The sequence below is a fragment of the Polypterus senegalus genome, chromosome 9 (assembly GCF_016835505.1).
Source record: "Polypterus senegalus isolate Bchr_013 chromosome 9, ASM1683550v1, whole genome shotgun sequence".
Taxonomy (NCBI): Eukaryota; Metazoa; Chordata; class Cladistia; order Polypteriformes; family Polypteridae; genus Polypterus; species Polypterus senegalus.
This window is the reverse complement of record NC_053162.1, coordinates 128,708,983-128,730,980: the sequence shown is the minus strand read 5'-3', so window position 1 is coordinate 128,730,980 and position 21,998 is coordinate 128,708,983. Positions and strand designations below refer to the sequence as shown.

General features: G+C 34.7%; 1 protein-coding gene across 1 annotated transcript in view; it reads right to left on the bottom strand.

Annotated features, from left to right (window-relative positions):
* Window positions 1–18,997, bottom strand: part of LOC120534910 — a 64,656-nt gene extending 45,659 nt beyond the window's left edge. The window contains exons 1-3 of the mRNA XM_039762417.1: window positions 18,944–18,997; window positions 8,159–8,260; window positions 7,973–8,051 (exon numbers count right to left, since the gene is read on the bottom strand). Coding sequence (XP_039618351.1) covers window positions 7,973–8,051; window positions 8,159–8,260; window positions 18,944–18,997 — 235 coding nt within the window. The remainder of the gene's footprint in view (window positions 1–7,972; window positions 8,052–8,158; window positions 8,261–18,943) is intronic.
* Window positions 18,998–21,998: the final 3,001 nt, after the last annotated feature.

Here is a 21,998-nt window from a genome sequence, read left to right as displayed (position 1 = left end):
CAGTTTACTTCACTAGATACTTTGTTTGCAAAAAAATAGTTTTTAGTTAAGGTGTTGCTCTTCTGACAGTTTGGTAAAAGAGCACAGCACAACTGCAGAAATTGACACTTTCTATATGCAGTTTAGTTGCTGAACCTTTCGGAAGGAACTCTATATCTATCAAGAAATCTTTCTTTTTCATCTTTTGCTTAAAAATATTATATGTAACCAAAATTGGACGATCCAGGAAATGGCATCTGAATTAAACAAAGATTACATAAATTGTAAGATGGTAGCTTATTCTTTTGTATTGCTTATATTTTACATTTTCTTGGATATTAGAGCCCAAGAAATAAAACATGATTGTTAAGTAAAAGTTTGAAGCCATTCTCTATATGATTATTGTGTAGCTAATGAGTAAGACTGATCTATCCTTATTTAGCTGTGTTTTCTTAAGGGTACAAGGGCACTTTCAGTGATCCGCTGCACAATTGGCAAACTTGGTTTAAATCAAAAGGTAGAAAAACAGCAAAGTAGCCTGCTGATAAGGCTCCTCAGTTAAATAAGTGGGGTACAGTATGGACAGCAAGACAGGTAAAGGTTTTGGGTAACAGTTTGCATAGCTGGTTTTTGTTGTTTCTTCCAGCCCCCATTAAGAAAATAACTAAGATGTGCTACCTGTCATATTGATTATTACATCTGGAGTGTTCCTAGTAACATGGTAAAACACTTAGCTAGTTTTATCCACTGCCTCTTTTCATGTTGGCAGTACATTAGGACAACCAACTAATAGGTGCAAAGCTCAAAGTTTTTATCAAAAATCAACCTCAGTTTTTAGCTTAAAGCTCATAATTGGTATGAGTAGAAATTCGGCTCATTTTGGGACTGGGTCACTATATTAAAGTGAAAACATATTCCTTTTTCATGTTTGTGCTCAGACAGATTATGATGTCCTGTAAGTTAACTCTGAAGACACAAAGCAGTGCTGTAAAACTCTTTGACGAGCAATTCTTTAAGAGGCACTGTTCAAGGCCACTTTTTACCTTTTAAAGTCTATTCACACTTTGTTTTTTTTATTGTCTACTGTATATTATAATCTTAGATTAGAACACAGATATTCCATAAGCGTAAATGTAAGATGGAGAAATTCTTTCCCGAAGGAACAGAGGAAAACCAGATAAAACACCCATGACAAGCTGAAGTGTTTTTCCCAAACTTATGATCAAAGCTTTTTAGTTTGGTAGCATATCAACGGTGGCTAGCCAATTACATCTTTAGCAACATCACCGAGGTATGAACAGCACAAGTGCCTTTTGCCATAAAGAACAAATCATCTGAAGAACTAAGTGAGACATCAGAGAAACAGAGACAGTCTCCATTCTGTCAGGTAAATTTAATTCACCTGGATGTTGAAGAAACCGTCCATACATCAGCTCAAAATGAATCCTCCTGTGACACAGGCAATTATCTTTATCTTTACAGAAAGTATTGTTTTAGCTTTGTGACTTTAGAGCAAGGATTGTTAAGGCTATACATCCAGACTTCACTGTTTTCATTGTTCTAATGTTATTTATTTGGTTCATTTGCACAAATACTGTTTTGCTGTTAAATTTCTACACTTGTACATCTTGAGGTTATTAAAGTTGTTATTTCTATTGGTTTTCTTTGGCTGTATTCATTTTTCATTTGATCAATAAAAAGCTTGACCACAAAAAAATGAGTGTCTATTTTGATAGTGTTTGGAGAGTCTGACGGTCATTCCACATTATTCTTTTTATTTTCTATAGTTAGGTTAGTGTTATGGTGAGAAATTTTGTATACAAATTAATAAATGTTTGTATGTCTTTATTTGTAACTTAGACAAACAAATGTAATATTAGTGTTTAATTGGTAAGAAGCTTTCATGTTTAAAGAACCCACAGTCTATGGGACTGATTGAAGAATTTTATGACAGGGTTTAAATTTTCATGACTAGTTTGGCAAGTGATTCTCTGCAGGACTCTCTCTATAAACCCCATGGGAAAGCCAAACTGCCTGGCTGTTAGCATCAACTCAACAAGTTGTTTTGGGGGCAGGTGTGAAAGGTATTGTGTGCTTGTGGTCTATTAGTATGGCTGTTTGTGATTGGTTTTGAATCAGAGCCATTCTATAGCATAAACACCCTATTAGTGTAAGTTTGGACAAAGAATGTAAACATTTGGTTTGCTTTGCCACTTCTCTGTCTCTCTCTCTCACCATAATGGTGATGGATCATCTCACACACACCATGGACTGAAAAGAGGTCATGCAAGGAAGCACAACCTGGCAGCCATATTTACACAGAATTATGACTAAAAGCAGTTTATTGAACTAGAATATTTTAAGCCAACTAACAAGTCTCTGTGTGTCACCTGAAACTATCATCAGTCAGCATTTATCTAGATGCATTATGGTTGACAATATTCAAATGTACTTTGCTAATTGTTATCATTTCTGAATATTATCAATGTAATAATCATCCATACAAGTAACAGAATTTTTAAATACTTATAGCTTTATTTATTCTGGTCAGGTGGTCTGCATGTATTACCACTGTTTTTCATACTGTTAAAAATTATTCTCAGACTATTTTTGTGAGATTGATTTGTGTTTTTTCGTAGATTTTCCAATTTGGAATTCTTCTTTCCTTTCATTAAATAGACTGAGACCAAAGAGGTTTTTCTTGTGAAATAGAGATTTGGAAACCAAACTTAATGACAACAAAGACATTGTTGTGGTGTAAATTAAATAAGACGTAATCTTATAAAGCTCCAACAAAAGACATAGTTTAAAGGTGATTTTTTCATTTTAATGTCCACAGTATGTAGAGGCTGCATAGCTGAAAAAGCCACAGATCATGAAACAGAAAACTACTTTAAGAGGATGCTAGTGGTCACAAGACACAAGTGACTCTTCACTGTCTGAGTGAACAAACTGCTAAAAGCACCATTGTTAAGTGTAAGGTGACATATTAAGATGACATCTTTGAAAGTATTTGCTCTTCAGATTGGAAGTCCCCCCAAATGGTTCAAATACATCACAACAAAGTGCAAATTCAGATTGAGATAACAGAATTATCTCTGGGATAATCAAACATTAATATCAAAGTAGAAATCCCTCTGGTTATCTTCATAATACAAAAGTAGAAGGAATGCACAGCCTTTGTGTGATATTATATAAATATGTGTATAAGTCAACTCAAACACACACCCACGCATACAGGCACAATTTAAAAATCATCATTATTCTAATACCCATATTTATTAGATGTTGAGTAAGACTGGTGAATTGGGAGAAAAACACAGATAAACTTGTAAGGTGCAAATTCCACACAGACAGCAGTTAGACATTGAACAAGCGAGACCCAAAAGCAGTATTACCAAACTAGTGATGAAGTGAGAAAAATGCCAAAATAAACAACACAATGCAAAAAAAAAATGAGAAAAAGAACAAACTGCCTTAAACATAAAAACAGGAGGACAAAAGAAACAATATATACTCTGAAAAGACATGCAACTTTAAAAGTCTGGACATTTCAAGATCAAGTTATTCAAAGGAGACCTTCATGGTAGTATATATGGTCATGAGGAAGAAAAACATTAACTATAATGATTATAAGTATTTAACTCAAGGACTGTATTTTATATTAATCATGCTGAAGAGAGCTATATGATTTTTTACTTCTATATGATTTGATCTTCATTTAGGTAGAAAAGGAAATAAGTTTATGCACAGAATATGAGACTGACTTGCGTTCTTTTATGAGAAAATGCTGACTATAAGAAACTGCTTTAAACTGGTCTTGTGTGTGTGTGCTGATGACAGCGTATTTTTTGGAATGTGAGTGCCCTAATAGCTCTTTATTTGGATAAGAAACTCTGTGCACTCTTGCATGTAATAATCAGGATGTAAACGTAACTTAAAGCAATCTATGTATGACCTTAAGATGAACTGTCATGTTTTTTCTCTTTGGCTAATGAATAAGCTAGGTAATATAAGAGAGGAATTTTCTCTTATATTGGCAGAGTGTCTATTTTGACCAGCCAGAGACTGGAAGCATTGACAGCGGCGGGGCTGAGGCTACAGTCTCTCTCTAACTCACAGAATAAAGTACTTTTTATTTTATATTGGTTTCACGTTTCTTTAGCCGTTCCGACTTTCAGCTTCTGTCCACCACACAACCAGACCACATGATATCAGTAGTATGGTTGTTTTTGTACTAAAACTTAACAAGCAAAAATATGCAAAGGGGCTGTATGGTAAAATAATACATAAAAGTAAATACCTTTAAAATATTTCAACAATTTGTGTTTTTGCCTTTATTTATTTATTGATTTATTTTAAATGAATAACACATTTACACTTGACATTAATGTTTTCTTCAACATCTCTTGGAGCCAAAACATTTAAAAATAAATTAAAGAAAGCATATTAAATAAATATAAATGACGAAAACGTATATATTTTAATACACCTAGATATTATATATCACTTCTGTAATGTTATCTTTTCACAGACCCAGTGATAACGAGTTTTGCAAGGTGCTGCATACATCAAACCAGATTTCATTATCATAACACAGTCCATCCCAGCCCCTTCTAGCACTGAATACCTTTAACTTTAAATCTGCAAGTAAAAGTAAAGAAAAGTAAAAGAAAAACACAAATGGAAAAAGATTGGTGTTCAAAGCTTTGGCACAAAATGTAAATCACAAATATTTACGATAAGCTTTGTTACTCATTTATACATTTAGATACTGTATAGTATCCTGAAGATTTTATCCAGTACAAGTTAACAGCAGCCATTGTTATTAAAAGAAACCCACCCATAATTATATTTTCAATTGATATTTGTCAATAATAAAGAATTATCATATGCTCTTGTATTCTTTAACTCCAGATTTATTGGCCAGGAAAAGCAGAAAAAAGTATGGACCCCACCCAAGACAGCATACCAGTTTATATTTGATAACAATTCTTGGCATTTCTTGGAAATGTAAAAGAAAGCCAGTCTCAGAAGGGAATCCACAAAAGGAACAATGAGAACATGTAAAAATGTGACAGAAAGCAATTCAATTTCTGTACTTATCAATTAGTGATTTTTAAATTATCTGTATAGTAGGAGATAAATGAGAGATGGGAGATAAACTTAAAATAAACTAGATAGCTGAGCTAAAGATAAGAAAATCTAGTGCAGAGATGACAGATAATAGAAATGTTACAGTAATTTTTTAATCCAAAAGTGTTTTACTTCTTTTATCATAATAAAGTTATTATATTATTATATATAATTCTATAATGCATTTTTAATGAACAAACAATGTTGTGCTCAGGTTTACAAAAAATAAGTTTTTAAAAAACAAAACATAAACTGTACTATGCTTTGCATATCTCCTAAGATGGAAAACACAATCCAAAAACATAAATTATCTGTATATACACGCATGCACTTTGGAGACAACTACAAGGCTCATCAAATGGTAATAGTACTCTGAGTCATGTCATTAATATTACTAAGCCTCTCCTCTTTTTCTGAATCTGAAGATCAGGCTCAACAACATCACCTGATCCCAGCCCTTCCTCCTCTTCTGCCTCATAATGGGCTCAATCATCATCTTGAGTCTGTCTGGCATTGGACTAATATCTGAGAAGATGTTACCATGATCTTTAGGTAAACTTGTTGTTTTGTTTCAAATCAGTCATTGATGCATCCCAACCCCTTGATGCTTTTGTTTGTGCTTCTTCACTCTATGTACTGTTTGATATGTGGTAAAACTGTTCCTGAATCTATTAGTGAGAGTGTCAAAAAGGTCTAAAAGTTTGCAAGACTGGAGGAGTGAGGAAAGTGGCTGTGCAAGATGGCTGAGGTTCTTTATACAAGTGTTGTATATGACCTTCACTCACGCCCTAGAAATTGCTTTACGCTGGCAGAATGTGATGCACTCGTGAGAATGGACTCCCACTGTACACCAAATCATACAGAAATTCAAGTTATTATGAGCATCTGTAAAAGTAGAGGTGCTATTGAGCCTTTTTAACAAAAGAGCGAATATGTTATGCTACTTCAGTTCATCAATGGTAGTCACTCCAAGAAATTTAAAGCCTCACTCTTTCAACATCTTCTCCAATGTGGATGGGAAATGTTTCATGTCTTCTGATTTTACAGGAAATCAATGCAATTGAAAATATTGAACTAGAAAGTTTATTACATCTTCTAACAGATATGCTCATTGATGTTAAATTGAGTACAATATGCCAGCATATTAAACATCCTAAGTGCGACAAGGTACATCTTATTACACAAATCCTGCTGTTTGTTTGATAAGCAATGTAAAAACAAATTGTAGAAATACTGCACATAGTAAAAAGCAAAACAAAAACCTGTTATGCTATACATATAGCTTTTCTTTCTTATACCATCTCCTTATTTCTATGAATGCCCAATCTGGGTCTACAAGACTTTTCAAATGAGCTGGTATCCTTCTGATAAACAAACTAAAACAAACAATTCATGTCTTGGCAGTGACAGCGAAGATGAATGTGATACTTGGCATATCAATAAGTTCACTGGCGTTACTCATCAAGCTGTTCAGTTACAGAATGACTGAATGTTCCTAATGTAAAAGACATTCTCTGTCTGAAATACACCCTCTCTGCAACACGGGACGATGATACTGATAATGAAGATAAGACTTGCTAACTGCTGCTTAGTGTTGGCCTTTCCTTACATGAGAATGACTGTACCTAAACTATGTAAATAAATGCTGTCAACACTTTTATATTTAAATGCAGAAATTTCTCTGTTAATGGAAAATGTAATGGTAGTTGTACCTGCTTATGTCTCTGTTTTTTCCAGTAGGTCATCTGCCCTGTCTTCTTCGTGTCACTTTTCTCATAAAATGTGTGCATTGTCAAGTTCAATAATTGGCACTCAGCCAACCATTTTCTCCTGCTCATTTTTTTAACTGGAGAAAAGTGATTTTAGATTTATATTGGAGGCCTGTATAGTTGTGTATATTAATTTAATGTGAATTTTCTAATCCAAAAGCGTGCATTTTTTGACCTTTGTTCATGTGTTGCTGGTGGCGTTAATCTCACTAAACAACATTTGACTGTCACTCATAATGCTGTCCTTAATAAAGATTAACAGTGTTGTAAGAGCCAATGTTAGAAAGTAATGATAAAGTTAAACTTAAGATTTTGCTTAAATTCAATAATAGAATATTAGTTTCTTATAGCAACCTAGAATATGGTTATAGTCTTATTCCCCATGTAAATTAACAAGTAATAGAACTTTCCTTGCTTTGTCTGTAAATTGAATTGTTAATTAAACCAGTTAGAAATAGACTTACTGCTAACATGGACTGTTGGAATATACTTGCAAATAGATTGGTATACAGTTTTCTGACAATTTTGATATAAAAAGTACAACTGTATGGTGAATGAAAACATAAACAAGATAAAAAGCTTTAAAAGAACTTTCTTAAACAAGGACTTTTCTTTTCTTTAATGTCAATTTTTGAATCGTTTTGCCTTGAATTTTTACTAAAACATTTAAAAACGAATATTTGGTCCATTAGGTGTTTGAACACATGTCACTGTGCCTGAATCATCATATGAAACAAACTAAAAAGCTGCAAGAAGTTTGATAATTTTGGGACAAATGCGGCTATAAATGTAATTCCTTATCAATGAAACTCCACCCAAACCTATCCTAAATAATCTACTCTTCAATAAAATTTGCTTCTCTGGTAGCATAATCTTCTTTTTTTTTTATTCTTTAGCTCATAGATAGCACAATAGTATTTGGTTAATTAACACAAAAATAAGTTTGATCCATCTGCTTTCAATTAGTAATAAACTTTGTTTGTAATGTACCATCTGTTGGAATGACAAATGAGACAGAGCAAACAGACAGGCGTCTATTATTTTTCCTAACATTTTACTTGTGCTGTTTTATTGATTGAAGTTTTTACTTTCTGATGCCCAAATTTCATTTTTGTTAACATACACTGGTCCACATTTACCATGCTTAGCAACTGTTTTCCAGAAACCCTAATAGTAAAACACATTAAATTAATTTTTAAAAAGTAAAGCTGAAGTTGTACATATTCATATGAACATTATTGTTTAACATCAATGAAGAAAATAACTGAATATACATGTTGTTCTGAAAAGTTGTTCCATCGATCAATTCCATTTTCATTCTCTTTTCTCAATCCAATCCATATTTCTCTAACAGTGTAGCGATTCATTATGAAATTCTTTAAAAGATAAAATAATGAGAATTACTATAATACATCCTTTTAAGTTATGACACCTTGTCCGCAGTTACCTCTCTGTGCACACAAAGTTGCTGGAAAGGCACTGCCTCCCTGTCTAAGAAATAGATAGAGTGGTTCAGAAAATCGTCAATGGATTAATGGACGCATCTGTTGAATCACGTAGGTACAACCACATTACATGCAAAACATTATATTGCTTTAGAGTGACATCTAAAATGTATTACCCTATCAAACTCAGACCAAAATGTCTTTGAACACTAAATTTAATTTTTCAAATGTAATATTTCTGAACACTCTGCCATGGAGGAGAGGAGACAAAAAGGAGATTGATGATTTTCTTAGAAATTTTTAAATTACAATGTTCATGACATTACGATTGGTACAAATGCTATTTATACTCCTTGTGTGTTCTGTCTGCTGAGAACATCTTTTAATCACCAGATGTAATCTACAAGAACCAATTTAAAGAAGTGCATTTGTTGACTATGAAACTGTAACTAGCACCAGCTGTGAAATATACTGCAGCAGAAAAGAAGACTATGAAACTCTCAAAAAAAAACAAGGTTATAGTAAGGAACCTTGTTGTCCATAATCAACAAAAGAAATATCTATTGAAATTCCAAAATGGCGTTGTTAAATTGTTGCATTTTCTGTACACTCAATTTTCTGAAATGTTCCTGGCCCTTCATTTGTAATCATAAAACATCTACATCCTGATCTGTTTTGTTCTGAATTGATCTACACTACTTACAGTTGTACTTTTTCTTTAATGTTAAACTCAGTCTAAATGGGCTTGTAACTCTGTGTGAACAATTGCTCTTGGTAAATGCCATGGATATTTGCAAAATAAAAATATACAAATATAACAAATTATTTATGTATACTACTAATGGTTACATAATGAACAGTTATATACTAAACTAAATATCTTCAGTATTATTAAAATACAACAGAGAATAGTCCTACCAGTTCCTCAGTTGACTTGATCATTGAGAGTTTAGACTTTAGCACCTGCAGAAAGTGTTTGCGTTATCCCAGGCGTTTTCATGTTGAAAATAATCTGATTTTCCATTGTGCTTCTTCATTGTCCTTCTTCCGTTTCGCTGTAAGTTAGAAATAGCATAAAAAGTAAATTAAGTATTTTCTTACAAAGTAGTAAGATACCCTTGTTCAATGAAACTCAAGGATCAGCATAATAGAATATGTTTTACAAATGGAATGCAGGAAGGATTAGTCACTTGCACAACATTTGACAGCAGGGCTTCAACTGGTAACTCTGTGGTTTGAAAGACAGTTGATCAAACCACTAAACCACACAATGACGTATAAAGTCTGCTGTGAAAAATCTACTTCACTTGTACTAATTTACTCTCAGATTACATATAGCAAAATGTCACTGTTATGCCATTTCTTTTATCTTCTTAATATCCAACTTTTCACTTTAAACTCATGATGCTAACAATTTTGGGCGGGTTTCTCCTCCATTTATCTTGTGTCATCAAATTTATATCATACAGGCTTTCATATGATCATTTTTAATTATATCATAAAGTACTATCAGATCATTTCTACAAAAATGTTTAGGTGAATTGTCACTGTTCAACTCTATCAAATATATAAATATAACACAGTTTATTCAAGTGAATATATTAAATTACATTAAAAGTATTTTCAAAAGACCCTCATTCTGCGCCTTTTTAATAATTTGGTTCCCCTAGTATGGCACTGTCATGTTGTTCTGTACCTTAGGCATAAATGTCCCCTACTGACCAAATGTCCTCGCATGTTTTGAAATGCAGAAGTAAAATCTATTTTCTCACCCCAAAAAAAAAAAAACTTTTTTAGGAAGCTTGCTTTACTGGAACACTGTTCATGTTTCCTAAAAGCACAGAACATTTATGTATCATGATATATTATGTAGTATGTAAACATTAATGTATCTTTATTTTAACCTGTTAATTTATGTCAGGGTCATGAGGAACTTGTTTCTGTCTCTGCATCATTGGACACAAGGTGGGAAACGTGTCTGGATAAGGAACCTGTCTGTCACGGCTACAATCACATACAACATGCTACAAGGTCAATTGAGCCTACAACTCTTTATCACACACATCTTTAAGAAGTGGGAAAATTACTGGACTACTGGGAGAAAACAAACACAGATATGGGAGAATATTCAAATCCCAAAAAGGTATTGTACAAGACCTTTTCATGAATCTGTTAGGCAATAAACATACCTATTGTTCCATCATTTCTCCCAGGTAAAACAGTACCTGAAGTATTAATTCTAACATTGTTAAGATATAAAAAAAAACATTTCTAATGTAAATGAAATGTAGTATAAAGATATATAAAAACTACCTTCAGCTAGTAATGAACTTGGGCTGGTTTTAAGGGATGAGAGGGAAAGCATTTAGAGTTTATCATAATGTGGTCCCTGGAATCTCTGGAAAGTCTGTCTTTATGAATAATTAAAGTCAAATTTGACTGATTTCGGCGTATGGATGGACTCCACACCTTTGTGCCATTGTATAGTATAATTGGTCTGGGCTGTGACTGTACCCTTTAATGTGCCCAACTATTCTAATACAACGCATGCTGATGGGGGAAAGAGCCTCTAGGATCTTAATTAAGTCAACAATAGCTGCTAGTGCCACAGCAATAAATTAAAAATGTATAAGAAAATAGGAAAGGACTAATAAAGAGGTAAATATGTTTATCACACTTTTATTTTAGCTAACTAATTTGTTTGTTTGTTTTTTTTTTGCCAGGGCTAATATTATTAGTTGACTGTAACGCCTTACTCTTAAACATGCGACATACAATTTGCTATTAGTGTAAAACTCCAGCTTTTCCTAGTAACTGACCCTGGCTGTTGTTAAAGGTCATTGCAAAACACAACTTTATTAGAGACTGTATTGTTTTTAATAGAAATCAGGTTATTAAGCTAGGAATAATAGAATCCCAGGTGAATATAATTTTAACATATAATAAATACATTGTTAAAACATGTCAACTAATTTTCCTTTTCTGCTAATGTCATAAATTTTACTCAAATTAGTCTGCAGCATTTTGGAATTTAGTGTTTAGTGTTTTTCTTTTGTTGCAGGGGAGTCTCATGAAATATTGATTTATTAAATTTCCATTCTTAGTGAATACCTAATGTCCTAGATGTACAATAGTGCCAAATTTCTGCCTTGTAACTAAATGGGAAATAGTGCTTTTGTTGACCAGTGATTGAGTCAGTTAGTCAGACAATCAATCAGTCAACTTTGCATTTTATATATGTATAGATGAAAGATGCTATGATATAGCCAGGAGTTTTATTCATAAATCAAGGGTTTATTTTTTTCTTTGTATTTGTTTAGTTTATTGTCTTTGATTTATTTTTATTGTTTTTGCTTTCATTGTACTGTATTTTATTGTGATTCAATTTTTGTTTTTGTATTATGTTATTTATGAATCTTTTTCTGTTGCTTCTTGTGTTTTATTATGTTGAGCCAAAAGGGATGGTTTGCTGACTCAGGGTGACAATCAGTTTTATTAGTTTTAATCTGTTTATTTCAGTTTTAATGATAAGGAAAGGGATATAAACATAGTCAGAACAAGCCAAAGGTAAAAATTGAAATCAGCAATCAAAATGTCAAAGCTGAAAACACAATCCAAAATTAAAGACCAAAACTAAAGTTTAATTTCCATATCTCAGGAAGAAGACAATAAATGAGGTTTCACCAAGCACAAAGTTTAGGTTTTCACCCATTAATCATTTATGGAGAAGTATCCATGCTGACAAGTTTGTTATCAATGATATCATACATGTCATCATGCTTCACAGAGGTTGGGGAAGTAATTGCTAAAAGGAAAACCCAACACTACTGCTTCAAAATGCCGGCACTCATTACATTGCATAATCCAATTACAATTACATCATCCAATAATGGAAAACTAATGTTATTTTTGGAATCATTGACCCTCAAGGAAATGAAACAGATGCAATTTTGTCCTATATATGTTCAGGGTAACCACAAAAATTAATGAAAAAAATAACAGATCATAACAAAGAAACCCCTCGCATGGCATGGCCTCCAGACAAGATGGAGCCATAAATGGTGCCACTACATCAATTTTATCATCCTGCCCATAGGAAACACAACAAAGATACTGAAAGGACTGAGATCAAATGTTGAAAGAATTTTATCTTCTTATTAAACTGCCCAGCACAGGTGTACTGTAGAGATGCTCAGGTAGAAACATGAAGAGAGATAGTTGGTGTAGGTCTTCAGATCTGTTTTGACTTTGTGTTTGATTTACTGTAATCTTCCTCAGGAAATTGGTATGTAGCATTGTTTAACCAATTTTCATGTTGATCAAGTTAGAGATTGAAGCGTGTGCTCGTGTGGAGCTAAATCAGAATATTAAAAATTAAGTATGGTGAAATTCCTAACTGCTACCTACATCTTGCATGCTTTGGCACCTCACTGGGTGTGGCTACTCTATGTAAAAACTAAAAACTTGGAACCTGGCTGGGTTCCCTAGGTCTAAAGGCAGCATGTGCATTATGTAATGTACAAATTACAATTATATTTTATCTGTGAAATATTACGACTACAATTTCAGGTAACACCTTACGGTCCTAAGCTATTCATTTTGGAAAAGGGGTATGAGAGAGAAAATACCAATACCAAAATTATACAAAGGAAAAATATAAAAAGACAAAAAAAAATAAGAAAACTTAAAACAAAGGTACTATCTAACACCAGTGCCTTGAGATATTGTAAAAATGTTCCACTCTCCAAAGTGAACTAAACATTAATATAGAAGGAAATAAAGATAAATGTTGTTCCACAACATGACTTTTAACAAACTCTTACTAGCTTTATTTGGGAGATTAATCAGAATTGCTTATCCAAATATCACCATTCATATACTATTGTCTATATACTATTTCATTTGTTTGACAGCCTTTAATTCTGGGTTTCTAACACATCCATCATTACCATGATCATCATTCTCCTGTATGAACCCCACAGTATTTTTGACAAAGTTTCAAGAAATGAATTAGTTCGCCCTATTAATTGTTCCTAAATTTCAATACCTGTTTTAATCATCCTTATTACTTGAGTCCCTACAGAATCCACTATAATACCCATTTAGATTGTTTCCTTCCTCGTAGGCTTTTACATCTGAGGTGTTTATTAAATTGCTCGATACCTGTGTGGATGCTGCTTCCTCAATGTGGTAGCTTAATAATCGGTCTGCAAGTGTCTCACAAATTTACAACTGATGTGCATATTCTATCACTATCCTTCCTTTTCTTTAGGCCCAAGGTCCAAGTTAAACCTTTCTGTTCAAAACAAGCCTCCTTTGTTATACACTTATCTAAACTAATTTTCAGAACACTAAAACTTGCTTTCTCAGTTTTCTCAGACTGTATGTCTAAAAAGTGAAGAAACTTTTTAATAAAATAGAGCACTCACAAGTAATCATCCACAAGTGGCATTTCTGGAATTGTTGAAAAGAGATCTCTGCTATGCACACATAAGTAAAATGCACATTATTCACCTCTTGAAATGAACCACAACTTATCGGTTCCTTCTTCCCTATCCCTTCGTCACTTTCTCGATCACTGAACATAATTTAACTCTTTTAAAACTGATCCATCGACATATGCCTTTTCCTCAAGCCCACATACAGTATACTACCAAACCTATCTATTATCGAATTATCTTTTTATCTAATTATCAGTGCAATCTTAAAAGAAGGCATGGTCTATATGGGTCTTAGTTTGTAAATTTCTATCTCAGTAACCCACATTGTACCTGATATTTTGACTACTTTTAGAGCAATCATTTTGGATTTTATCCTATTTCAACTTACCATGAAAGTGACAGACATCTACAACCTTCCAAACAATTCTCTTTGTAATAAGCTTTATCTGAATTAACCAATATCTATAGGACCATGTGGAATTTTGTTTTCTTTCTACATTCAGAAATCAAAAAGATAGTTGTAGCTACATGTTTTCGACATAAAAGGGTATGTATTTTCCAAAAAGCAGACATCCAGTCATTTTGTAGTGTTTGTGAGAAAGATAAAGCTTCAATTTCCAACAAAAAACTGCATGAATCACTGTAGTTTTGTTTTTAATGTGTCTTATATTGGAAATTTAAATAGACTGGAAATGCAACAGATAATGGACCTACCAATGTCCATAATGTAAAAAGCTCCCACATATGAAACTGGAGATGTTTTAGTAATAATGCCATGTGCCATATAAACATGGCAATAACTTCATCAGCATTAAAAGTGAAGGAATATTTATAGACATATTTATATATTTATAGATAAGGACTACTTCAGAAGATACCCCCTAAACCAATTGCTCCTATATAGTACACAGGAGATTGGGCCTTTAATTACAAACTGGGGCAAAGGGATGCAGCGATTCAAAGAGCCATCAAAATGAGTTCAGTAAGAAGGTAGCCGGACTTTCACAGGATATTCCTGGTAAGTATATGAAGTATTTCTGGAGATTGAGCCTGAAGGTTATTCCTGGAATTGGATATAAAGACATCTCCCAGCAGAGAAGACACTATGACTACAGTGAATAAACAACAGACAGTCTGAGAGGTGAGAAGGAGAGTTTTAGATGTTTGTGGAAATGTGGTTTTGTTCAGCGAGTAATTTGTAAAGCAAATCATATATAACAGCTACAGGCCAGACTTTAATAAGTTAGGACCAGTGATGCTGGTTTGTTTCTTTAACCAATTTTAAATTTATCTTCTCTGTCATCATACTTCACTGGTGTCCTTTTGTGGTGATTGCTTGGGTTTGGAACTCTTTGTTCCAGAGTTGAGCCCCATTACACCAATATTAATCACCATGAGTTTCAAAATGTGTCAGCGTTCAAACGACTGGCATCCTACTAGGATGTCTTTCAGTATAAAACAAAATTTGTGCCATATTGGAGATACAATACAAAAGGCATATTAAATTTTGATTCATGTCCATTGTTTGTGCACCAGATATTGTGCCCTTACCTAAAGGTAAAACAAACATTACATTTCACTCTATTACCCCTGTTTAGGTGTGTTGTTCTTTCACAATCATGCTTTAATCATGCAAAGTAAATGAAATGAAATGACCAATAAGCACTAGTCAGAGCCAAAAAAAGGTCAAACCACCTACACCTGAACACCAAAGGAGCTGGTGGTGGATTTTAGGAGGCCCCAGGCCCTCAAAAGACCCGTGATTTTCGAAGTGACTGTGGGCAGAGGTACAGACCTATAAACACCTGGGAGTGCAGCTAGATGATAAATTGGACTGAACAGCCAATACTGATGCTCTGTACAGCGGACAGAACTCTATACTTCCCTTAGAGGCTGGCGTCTTTCAACATATGCAGTAGATGCAGATGTCAGACAGTTGTGGCGAGTCCCCTCTTCTCACGGTGTGTGCTGGGAGGAAGCATAAAGAAGAGGACACCTCATGCCTGGACAAGCTAGTGAGGAAGGCAGGCTCTATTGTGACGCAGGCTAGACAGTTTGACATCTGTGTGGCAGGCCAGCGGGCATGGAGCAGGCTCCTGTCAATCATGGAGAATCCACTGCATCCACTGAACAGTATCATCTCCAGACAGAGGCAGCTTTAGCGACAGACTGCTGTCACCGTCCTGCTCCACTGACAGACTACAGGAATTGTTCCTCAACACTACTCGACTCTTCGGATTTCCACCTGAAGTGAAAGCAGTAACACTACACAAGATTATAGACTGTTATACCTGCATCACACTCTCCATCTTGCATTTTTAACTTGCACTACGCTTTGTTGCTCTTTAATTAGCAATGTGTTTTTATCAGTATGCTGCTGCTGAAGTATGTGAATTTCCCCTTAGGGATTAATAAAGTATCTATCTATCTATCTATCTATCCTATATCTATCATCTATCTATCCTATCTATCTAAACACAACCATGCTCTGGTGCAGTCATCGTTACATATGTTTTTTTCTTCAAAAGATGACATGACTTAAAAACAGTGAAAAATTAATTGTCTCACAGAAAATGTTCACCTTAGGTTAAATAATTTAATCTTGGTTATTTACTAATTATCTATGTGGTTAAGTTTCAAAGGTGTGAAAACTGTCTGGCTTCAACTTCTGAATTCTAAATACTGAATGTTGACAAATACATCACACATTCCTGAGTGACACTAGGAAGGATTGCCATATGATCTTGCTAAAAATGGTAATGTAAATTCAAACAGAATGGCATCATGAACATTATAAAATTCAGCTTTTTAAAAAGTTGCATAAGGCAACAAATGGATTAAATAATCAAATTCATTGAGGTCAAAACCCCATTTTCCTTACAACATCAACAGGTCTCATTAAGAGGCAAAAAAATTGGAAAGAAAGCAACTGATTATAACAATGTGATCACAAGCTTGGGTGTTGTGTATCATTTTTAAATTATACTTCCTGATGAGAGGATATTATATCATTATCTGATCTTTTCTTCTTTATCTATACTTTGATAGATGTTGAGGCTGAAAGAATAAAATGGCCATATTGTTGATTTTGTTAGGCAAGCCACAAATGCTCTGGAGCAGCAGAAAACTAAGAAATCCAGCAGCAAATAAAGCCAGGCACAGCTCAAACATTGCTAAAGGGGTTAGTTGTCTCACCTTATCAACAGCTAATTTTTTTTAAATAATGCAGCACACTGTATGAGATAACAATGTACTAGCTAGCTAACAACAGTATTTATTAATTGGGAGAAGCCATCTACATGATTAACAACAAAATCTCAATCATATGGTTCCACAGGGGCAAGTGATTTAAATATGAGCCATGACTAAAATAAATAAAATGGTCTGCTAAACCGTCCCTAATTGTCATTTCACCCCTACTGACAGTGGGCAGTTGAAGGAGCTTGATCCTAGTAAAAGATCAAAAAAATAACATCATATTCATAATTATGGACCTTGAATTGTTAGAAAATAACTGCCCACATGCTAATGCCTGAAATTTGTTGTTTTAAACTACAGAATTGGTTTGAGAGGGCTAGGTGGTGATCAGCAACCTCAAAAATACCATAAACAATACTCTACATGTGTATATTACTAATATTTTTGAAGTTTTGTGGAAAGGAGTAACGTTGATACTCATGTTCCATTAGTGGGTGAACCCCTGGGGTTGGCTGATGACAGGCACAACTTCACATGCTTTTGATCATTTTTGTTGAAGACACCTACTGATGTATTCTTTATCATAGAGTGCCAATCTCCTGCACAAAGTATGGTCTAAAATTGGCCTACAAATTGGGGGCTGGAATGGCTAAAAATTGAAAATAATCCCAAAATCGACGTCTTGCATAGCTAGAATTAAGATGAGTTGAATGGTATATCATATGAGGGGGTTTACATGCCAATATATGGTCAGAAAGGTGCCAGAAAATAAAAACTGAAGTGATTACAAAACTTTCTCATGAACTCAAAAAGCCTGTTTGTCCAGGACTCAAAAATACAATACTGCATAAAGATCACTGAACAAGACATCACTATGAACATGCTTTATTTGCAGAAACAAAGAAAATGTTAAACACAAAAAAGGCCAGTCTATACAACCATGTTAAAATGCAGATGCAATTATATAATACCGTACTATACAAAGTGTATTAAATATCCAAGCAAAGTGTAGTGGTTCAAAACTATATAGGTCAAAAAGGCTAAAATATTTGAAAAAATTAAGCTAAAAAATACAAGCTGGGTGAAATTACTAAGAACATTATATAATACAGCCATGCCGCCCATTACCCCAAGGTTTTGTAATGACCGACATGGCAACCCCTACCCCACTGATCTCAGAAAAATATTTTGGGTGGAAAAAAGTCAGAAATCCAGCAAAAGTCACAAAAATCTCATGTCTGAACGACAACGTAAACTACATAAAACAGATTTCCCTTGTGTTGGCTGCTCACCTTTCTTTTGGAGTACAATTTATGTATAATTATGATACCAGTTGCTCCAGAAATAATAACAAAATACTGAAAGCAAAAACAAAGCGTTTCATTGCAGGCTTCAAAAGAGACTATGATGAGCCTCCACACTGCAACACCAGGTGTTGAGCTATGTAAGCTGCACTCAAAGCGGGAAAGTATGTGATGTTGGTCAAAGCGATAAGCAAATGGAGATTTGCGACAAGCGAGGGAGAGTGCATTGAAAGATAGAGGAGTACTTTGAAGAATTATGAATATAGAAAATGAGAGTTGGTCTCGTCGATCGAGAAGATGGACGTCTAGTGAACTCCGTAGCAGTGCTATTTTCATATTATTTGCTTATTATTCTGAGAATCCTGTATTTATTCAACCCGAGAGGGACGCTAAGTATATGTAAACACATATAAACATGGCCAACGAAGGGGTCCAAAGAATCAAGACAAAGCTACATCCCAAAAATGCCTCAGCAAGCCCTAGTTCAGAATCGGCCCCTGGAGAAGACCTGGATCGATGGGCGAAAGTAGACTCCCGGGCCACGGTCCGGGTACATCGTCGCCGGCTGAGGAAAGGGGAGGGCCGAAGTGCATCGGAGTGCAGATGTGGATAGCTAGCCGATTGGAGAGGATTACCTGAAACTGGAAAAGGCGGGAGGTCCGGCCAGTTACGCAAATTCGGGACTGGAGCGGGGACACCAACTTCAGCAGAGTCTGCTGCTTCATCTACCCGGTACAAGAAGGCATTTGAGCTATCTGAACTGAAAGTGTTGCTCACTGAGCTCACGCAAGATATAAAGAAAGGCGAAGGCAATGAGAAAGGGGAAAGGCAAAGGCCGAGGACTGAAACAGGAATTAAAACAGGAGATGAAACAGGCTACCGAATGTCTTCAAGGGCAGGAAACCAACAGGCAAATGAAAGGCTGCGCTTGGCAGCGTACAAACTCTGGAACTACAGGCAGCTGGGTAAAATTGAAGAGCTTATTGAGAAAAACTCGGCAACTGAGCACGCCATTGATCAATTGAAGCATCTTAAAGTAGACATCTACCGTAATCGACCTAGCCGAATACTCCAGTTGCTGTGCCGCGGAAAGAGAAAATGCCGTTCGAATGTAAAAACTCGGAGAAAACTTAAGACAGGACTGGCTAAGCTGAAGATGTGGGAGTAGAAGGTATAATGTCAGAATTAAGGCCTGCCGGAGAATCGAAAAGTTTAAACCCCGTGAAATTCGCAACTGAACTTTTTCTGTACACCGGGGCTTAATTTTGAAGCAGAATCTGAGATAGCAGCGGCTTACCGCACGCTGATCAAACACCGCCAGACCCCTAACAAGATTTTTATAGTTCGCTTTGAACGATTATCATTTAAGTTAGAGGTGATGGAACCCTTGTGAAAAAAAGAAAAATTATATATGAAAATTGCCACATTCAAGGCTCTCCCTGACTCTCTCCAGCAAATAGAAGCACAAACGCGCCGCTTCTATATTATTAAACAGCGGCTACGGTAAAGCCAATGTCAAATACGGCCTCCTGTATCCGCAAAACTGAAAGTGGAATGGCAGGGTCATTTCCTATGTTTCAAGTAAAGTGCGAGGGGAGGTGAAATGAATTAAGAAAGTTGGATCCCGACTATTCTGATACATAATAGTGAGTCATATGTAAATGATGCTTAGGATTAATAATCTACTGTCTGATCTATTTGTTTTAAAATACGGGTTTTTTATCAGTATATATTCTCATATTCTTATATTATTATTACTTAATTATTACTATCACTTAGTATTACTAGGGCTTAAATGTTTATGTTTTATTGTGCTTAATTGTTTTCTCCTCCTCTTTTTCTTTCTAATTATTTCATGTAAAATTTAAATGAGGACTGTTCAATATCATACCCTTTGGTTTGGTTGTTATTGCTATTACTGTATTAAGACTTGTTATGCTTGTTCTTTGGACACATCTTAACACCATCACCTACTTATTATCTGGGGATATCTTAATGCACTAAAATTGTTGAATATTCGGTATATATATATATATATATATATAGTATATATATATATATATATATATATATATATATATATATATATATATATATATATATATATATATATTGCGCAAAAATTCTTTTCTTTTTTTTCTTTTTCCTTCCTTTTAAAGACTGCATTTGGTAAATGATATCTCTATCTTTAACCTTAACGCATGGGTGCTTTGATGTGCTTTGGACGCGTTCTGTCTCTGGGTACAAGCCAGAGACTGGACCGTATTTAGGTTTTAGCCTCACCTTGGGAGGCAAAAAGGAGTGGGTGTGGGGGTTACAAAGAGAGCGTACTTGATCTATACTCCACCCATCTCACCCTTATAATTATAACTATCAACGTGTAATAATAAGCCGTATGGCAACAACTCTTTGGGGAATAGGAAATTAAGACCTAAACTATTTCAATTTCCAGTTAAGACTATATTATGACACACCAAAACTGCAAAATCAGTGTTCTGCTGATGGGACAGTAACTGTGGGGTATTTGAATGTTAAAGGCCCTGAATCAATGCACTAAAGAGAAACAAAGTACTTTCTCACCTAACAGGTCTAAATGTTAAAATAGTATTTTTACAGGAAACCACTTACTAAGTAAGGAACAGTTCCGCTGCAAAAAAAGACTGGACTGGCTAATGTTCCATTCTAGTTTTACAAAGAAAACTAGAGGGGTGGGAATTCCTGCTGCCATAGAACAGTACCATTTGTAGCATCAGATGTAGTATTGGATCCTAGAGATAATGCGATGGTCATGAGGACTTATTCTAACTGTAAATGATTTTGATAAATGTTTATGCATCTAATAAAAGTTGATGATATGAATTTATACAAAATTCATTTGCATCCATTCCCAATCTGAACACCTATAAACTTATAATGGTTGGGACTATAATTGTGTTCTAAATCCACTTTAGATAAGACTTCCTCCATAGGGGAACGCAAATCAACAATCAAGAAAGATAATTGGGTTACAAAGTTTATAACTGATCAATACAACTTATCAGATCCCTTGGATAAGGTTTTAAACCTCTAATTCAAGAACATATTCTTTCTACCTACTAGTACATCATTGCTACTCAAGGATTACATTTTATAGAGCACAACTTCTTTGCCTGGTGATTAAATCTTGTAAATACGATGCTATTGTTGTTTCAGACCATGTTCATGATCTTGGAGCTGAAATTACTAAGCCCCATACACTCACCCCTAGGATGTATGCCTCAACTACCTTCTCTATTATTGGACGAATTAAAATTGAATTTATATCCAAACAAATAGATTTTCTGTAGAGGACAAATGTATACATCCCCTGAGATCTCTGCAGGAATACTCTTGGGAAACCTAAGGCCTCTTAAGAGGACAGATTATCTCATATCTTCCCACAGAAATAAACCAAGCCGGGTTATAGTAGAGATAAAAAGCTTAAATTACTAAAATAGATAAAGAACATGCCAGACTACCAAGCCAGTAGACTCTACATAAGAGGAGGCAGGTTGGGCTCACATTCAGAATTAAACCTCTTGACAACCAAAGAAACCAACAACTAATTTACAAATCCAGACATCACATATGAAATACGGAGAGAAAGCTTTCAGCCAAGCTTTTTAGCGCGAATAAATCCACAAGCAAGATGTACCTAGCAATCTCGTAATTACTAACACGAACGGAGATAAAATCATCTAACACAGA